Raw genomic sequence first — 5,361 nt, 5'->3', positions numbered from 1 at the left:
GCGGATCCTTTGTCATGTATTACCTTATAGTAGTTTACCATGGGGGTCTACTTTCTTTACCCAGCTGTAATGTGGAGCTCCTGGAAGACTGGATCTTCACTATCTCCTCAGAACTGGTCTGTGCACATAGCAAGGGCTTGAAAAATGAAAAGGCGGAAATAAGCTTTTCAATGCATCTTTACCTCTGCAATCACTCACGTTCCTCAGTATTTACTGTCAAATAAGGAAAGCAGAAGGAATTACTCTTAAGTTTGCAAATATGAACTTTGAGGCTCATGCAGGTAAAATGACTATTAAAATTTAATGACTTAAAATCAAAAGAGATTTTGGCAGTCAATATAAGAACCAAGGTCTGGGGCGCCTGGGTGGCTCAGTGGGTTAAAGCCTCTGCCTTCAGCTCAGGTCATGATCCCAGGGTCCTGGGATCGAGCCTGCATCTGGCTCTCTGCTCAGCGGGGAGCCTGCTTCCTCCTCTCTCTCTGCCTGCCTCTCTGCCTACTTGTGATCTCTGTCAAATAAATAGATAAATAAAAATCTAAAAAAAAAAAAAAAAAGAACCAAGGTCTTCTGTACCCCCTGGAGCAAATAATACATGATATGTTTATAAAAATAATTAAAAAAAACAAACAAGGTTGTCTGCTCTCAAAGTTGTTCAATTTCCAGTCACTCACATAAATACATTAATAATGAGGGTTATAACATTAGTTTGTTAGCATATTCAAACAGGAGTGTGAATGCTTTTGTTGAACATACTTGGTTGTTCTACATTTTAGGCAGCTTGGATTAATTAGAAAAAAGTCAGTTGCACCAGCAAATGGAAATCTAGGAAGAAGCAAATCCAGTAAGTATTGTGCTTCATTTCTTTACATGTTGTATCCTTGCACTTTTAACACTGATAAACCATAAGGTCACCCTTTGTTTTGCAGAGCAGTTGTTTGACTACTTAATTGTCATTGATTTTGAGTCAACATGTTGGAATGATGGGAAACGCCACCGGAGCCAAGAAATAAGTAAGTCTGGACTGCCAGTGGCCAAAGCTAGCCAAGAGGAGTCACTAATAGATATAAAGTAGTTAGCAATTAGTTTAAAGGAAATAAGATACCCTATGAATTGGTAGTTTACTATAAAACCTGACTTGACAAAAAAAGAACAAAAGTCTAACATCTAAAAGTATATAAAATTATTTTAGAATTTCATACAAAATCTCAATTGTATAGTGACAGAAAAAATACCTTTGCTAAAAGAAATACATTTTAACTTCCATATGGTCTTAATATTTAATTGTAGAAATATATTCAAGAGTTTTAAATAGATACAACTTTAATATTCTGATTTAGTCTTTGGTACAATTTTATTATAACTATTATATCACACTGCTTTGGTCATTTTAATATGCTTTTACTGAACTAGTGACTGTCTAATAATGCTATATGATGGTTAAATATGTTTAATTTAGAATGATGACAGCATTAATTTAACAATTATGTATTCAAGTGTCAATTGAATTTTTCGTGTAGTTGAATTTCCAGCAGTATTGCTGAACACATCAACTGGGGAGATTGAATCTGAGTTCCATGCTTACGTTCAGCCTCAAGAACATCCGATTCTTTCTGAATTTTGCATGGAACTGACAGGCATAAAACAGGTATGCCCTTTTCTTTTCCCTACCTCTCTTCTCACCCTGCCCCCCAAAACCAAGAAAGTATAATGCAAATATTAAAATTCAGAAATCAGGGGCATGTGGGTGGCTCTGCTGCCTGAGTGGCTGGCTCTTGATTTCAGCTCAAGTCATGATCTAGAGGTCCTGGGATCGAACCCCGCATCGGGCTCCAACTTCAGTGGCGAGTCTGCTTTAAGAGTTTCTCTCCCTCTCCTCACCCTGCACATGCTCTCTCTCCCTCTCTCTCTAAAAATAAATAAATCCTTAAAAAAATAAATAAATAAAATTCAGAAATCAGTTTTTAAAAGAAAATAAAAAGTATATACCATTTGAAATTAGATTTATGTACTGTTAGAAATAATGTTCCCTCCAGAACTCTGTTGGAATCTTTAAAAATTAGATAGAATAGTGTTGTAAAAATGAATATCAAACTTATTTCATGGAAATTAAATTAATTTCATGGAAATCAGTCAGGATTTAATTACTATGTTTCTGTGTGATTTTAGCTAGAACAGCCTAATTTTTCTTATCTTGCAGAGTTCTTATCATTATATTATCTCTCTTCCATGTGTTTTAGCATCTTTTTCTAAATTCTAAGTCAGAAGCTCTTTTTTTTTTTTTAAGGTTTTATTTATTTGCAAGAGACAGAGAGAGAGAGAGAGAGAGAGAGAGAGAAAACGAGCTGGGGGGAGGGGCAAAGGGAGAACCAGGGGAGCAAGGAGCCCAATGTGGGACTTGATCCCAGGACCCTGGATTATGACAGTGCCAAATGCAGATGCTTAACCAACTGAGCCACCCAGGTGCCCAGACCTCTTCTTTTTTACATGCCTCTATAGTGCTTAATTTTGTGCTAATGATGTATTCAGTAATTATGGAATTCGATTGTTAAATTCAGATTTTGTGACTTTACTCAGGCTCAAGTAGATGAAGGAGTCCCCCTGAGGATTTGCTTATCTCAGTTCTGTAAATGGGTTCAGAAGATTCAGCAACAGAAGAAAATTATTTTTACTACTGGGATTTCAGATCCGCCTAATTCCGAAGTAAAATTATGTGCATTTGTTACTTGGTCAGGTAAAAAACAAGTTGTATCTATCAAGCATAAATGAGTGGGATAACCACTGTGAATTCTTTATCTGTAGTAAGAATTGTACTTGTTAACCTCTTAGGACTTGAAAAGAAATCTCAGTGCCTAACAAATGTTAACCAAGGAAAATAAAATTTATTCATCTTTTTCAAATTTTACCATCCTGCGATACTTTAAAATTTTTTAAGACATAACCCTAAGAATTTTTCTAGATTGTACTTCTTTGTTCTTCTGGCTCCAGGCAACGATGATTTAGTGAAAACTCTTATGCTACTTTCTACAACCTTGAATTAAAAAGAGTCTTCATTCCACTCACATCCTTTGCTTTATACTTTCATATTAGGAAAAAATGGGCCGCTTAAGTCGATCTTTTGTATGCCTATGATACAGCGTTGCAATTAATAGTCGTTGATAGCAACGCTGTGCCATTGTTAGTCATATTTTTGGTTTTAGGTTTCTATAAGATATCTGTCATTTATATAAATATTACATTCTATGTGTTAGTAATTTCTAGAATGTTGAAAGCAGATAACCTTCTCCGGGCCTTGTAATTTGATACCTTACTCTTCTTTCTGAGATACTCAGAAAGTGTTTAATTGGGTGTTTAAGGAATCATTTTGAGACTTAGTTACCAACCTTATTTCTTAATAGTAAATTATGTAAAGTGAATAATTGTTAGATATTAACAGCAATTAAGTCCTGTTTCATTTTATATAGTATATTGTTATAGTATATACAGTAGTTTATATTCTTTATATAGTACATATTATACTTCAGTATATAGTATGTAATGATAGTATACTATATGCTCATAAAATGTATATAAATTTATATATATATAAATGTGTCATTTTAAAATTTAATTTATTTTTTAAGATTTTGTTTATTAAAAAAATAAAAATTAAAAATTAAAAAAAAATTTTACTTATTTACTTGACAGAGATCACAAGTAGGCAGAGAGAGGAAGGGAAGCAGGCTCCCTGCTGAGCAGAAAGCCCAATGCAGGGCTCGATCCCAGGACCCTGGGATCCTGACCTGAGCCAAAGGCAGAGGCTTTAACCCACTGAGCCACCAGGCGCCCCTAAATGTGTCATTTATATAAATATTATATTCTATGTGTTATTTCTTTCTAAATCTTACATAATGTTTCAACCTTTTATTTATAAATGATTTATATTTATATTATATATTTTATATTGTATTTATATATTATACATTATATATTTATATTTATATCTTATTTATAAATATATTTATTTATTATATTTATTTATCTTATATATTTATAGTATTAAATTTATATTTATAAATATAAAAACTGCTGGCATCATTGAATTTGTTCTATTTTAATATACTTAATGCAGACTGGGACCTGGGGGTTTGCCTGGAGTGTGAGTGTAAAAGAAAACAGCTGATAAAACCCATGTTCTTAAATTCTTGGATTGATCTCAGAGTAACTTACAAGGTAAGGGTCAAAAATGGGGTCATGGTCTCTTTCCTTCTATGGAAAAATGATTAAACTTCATCCCATGCAAGGGTATAGGTTACTATAAATAAAATTTTTTTAAACTTTAAACTTTCACATAAATACATTTTTTGAAAGATTTTATTTATTTATGTGACAGACAGAGATCACAAGTAGGCAGAGAGGCAGGGAGAGAGAGGGGGAAGCAGGCTCCCCACTGAGCAGAGAGCCCGATGTGGGGCTTGATCCCAGGACCCTGGAATCATGACCTGAGCCGAAGGCAGAGGCTTTAACACACTTAGCCACCCAGGCACCCCCACAAATACATTTCTTAAAGAATGTAAAAATGACAACAAAACAAGCATATTCCAAATCTAATAGAATGAAAAATTATGAATAGTAAGTGTTAATACATAGTTTTTCTAATAGTAACTTTTTTTGGATATATTTCTTTTATTCGGTTAGATTTTCTATAGAAGAAAACCAAAAGGACTGAGCGGCGCCCTGCAGGAAGTGGGAATAGAATTCTTAGGACGAGAACATTCTGGTTAGTATAAATTGAAAGTAATTTTATTATGTAAGTCTTATTATTTCTATAGTCTTTCAGATGAATCTTGTATTTTTGGTGATGTTATTAATTAGGAGTATCCTTTCAGGCTAAAGAAGTTCCTAGTCTATACAATTCAAAGATGTCTGACTTTCAAATTATACTACCATAATGTAGTATAAGATAAAGACTGCCATCTAGTGGCTTTTTGGTTGCTAAAAAGAATGAGAATTAGCTAAACCAGATGGAGATTAAACAAATGCCCAAATTAGTGAATTCGTGAAAAAACTGAATAAGACTGTTAGATTACTCACAAAGCATGGTCCCTACAGAATGTTGCTTGCATTTTTTTGAACTGTAACAAATTTTTATCTCCTCTGTAAATGTGGGAGATCTTGTCTTTTGTTGGTAAGCTTGCCACAGCATTTGCTAGTCCAATTTATCATAATTAAAATTAGTAGATGATCATAAAACTAATAGTATGTTCCAGTGTTAATTATGATTTCTTATTTTTGCTATATTTCTTTACACTGTTACTATTAAATTCAGTGTTTGTTATCTATTTCCTCAGGGTTGGATGATTCTCGGAATACTGCCCTGCTTGC

At 33.6% G+C, this 5,361-nt stretch overlaps 1 protein-coding gene across 1 annotated transcript; it reads left to right on the top strand.

The window, feature by feature from the left end:
* Positions 1-773: 773 nt before the first annotated feature.
* On the top strand, positions 774-5,355 carry LOC132008891 (ERI1 exoribonuclease 2-like; the record flags this gene model as incomplete). Its single annotated transcript, XM_059387386.1, has 7 exons — positions 774-841; positions 927-1,010; positions 1,518-1,645; positions 2,575-2,731; positions 4,109-4,209; positions 4,675-4,756; positions 5,328-5,355. Coding segments are annotated over 7 exons (648 nt in total), but the record flags the coding sequence as incomplete, so codon positions are not given.
* Between the last annotated feature and the right edge of the window lie 6 nt (positions 5,356-5,361).

The sequence above is a fragment of the Mustela nigripes genome, unplaced genomic scaffold, assembly GCF_022355385.1.
Source record: "Mustela nigripes isolate SB6536 unplaced genomic scaffold, MUSNIG.SB6536 HiC_scaffold_1946, whole genome shotgun sequence".
NCBI lineage: Eukaryota > Metazoa > Chordata > Mammalia > Carnivora > Mustelidae > Mustela > Mustela nigripes.
The sequence above is the reverse complement of the archived record's forward strand: the minus strand, read 5'-3'. Positions and strand labels throughout refer to the sequence as shown.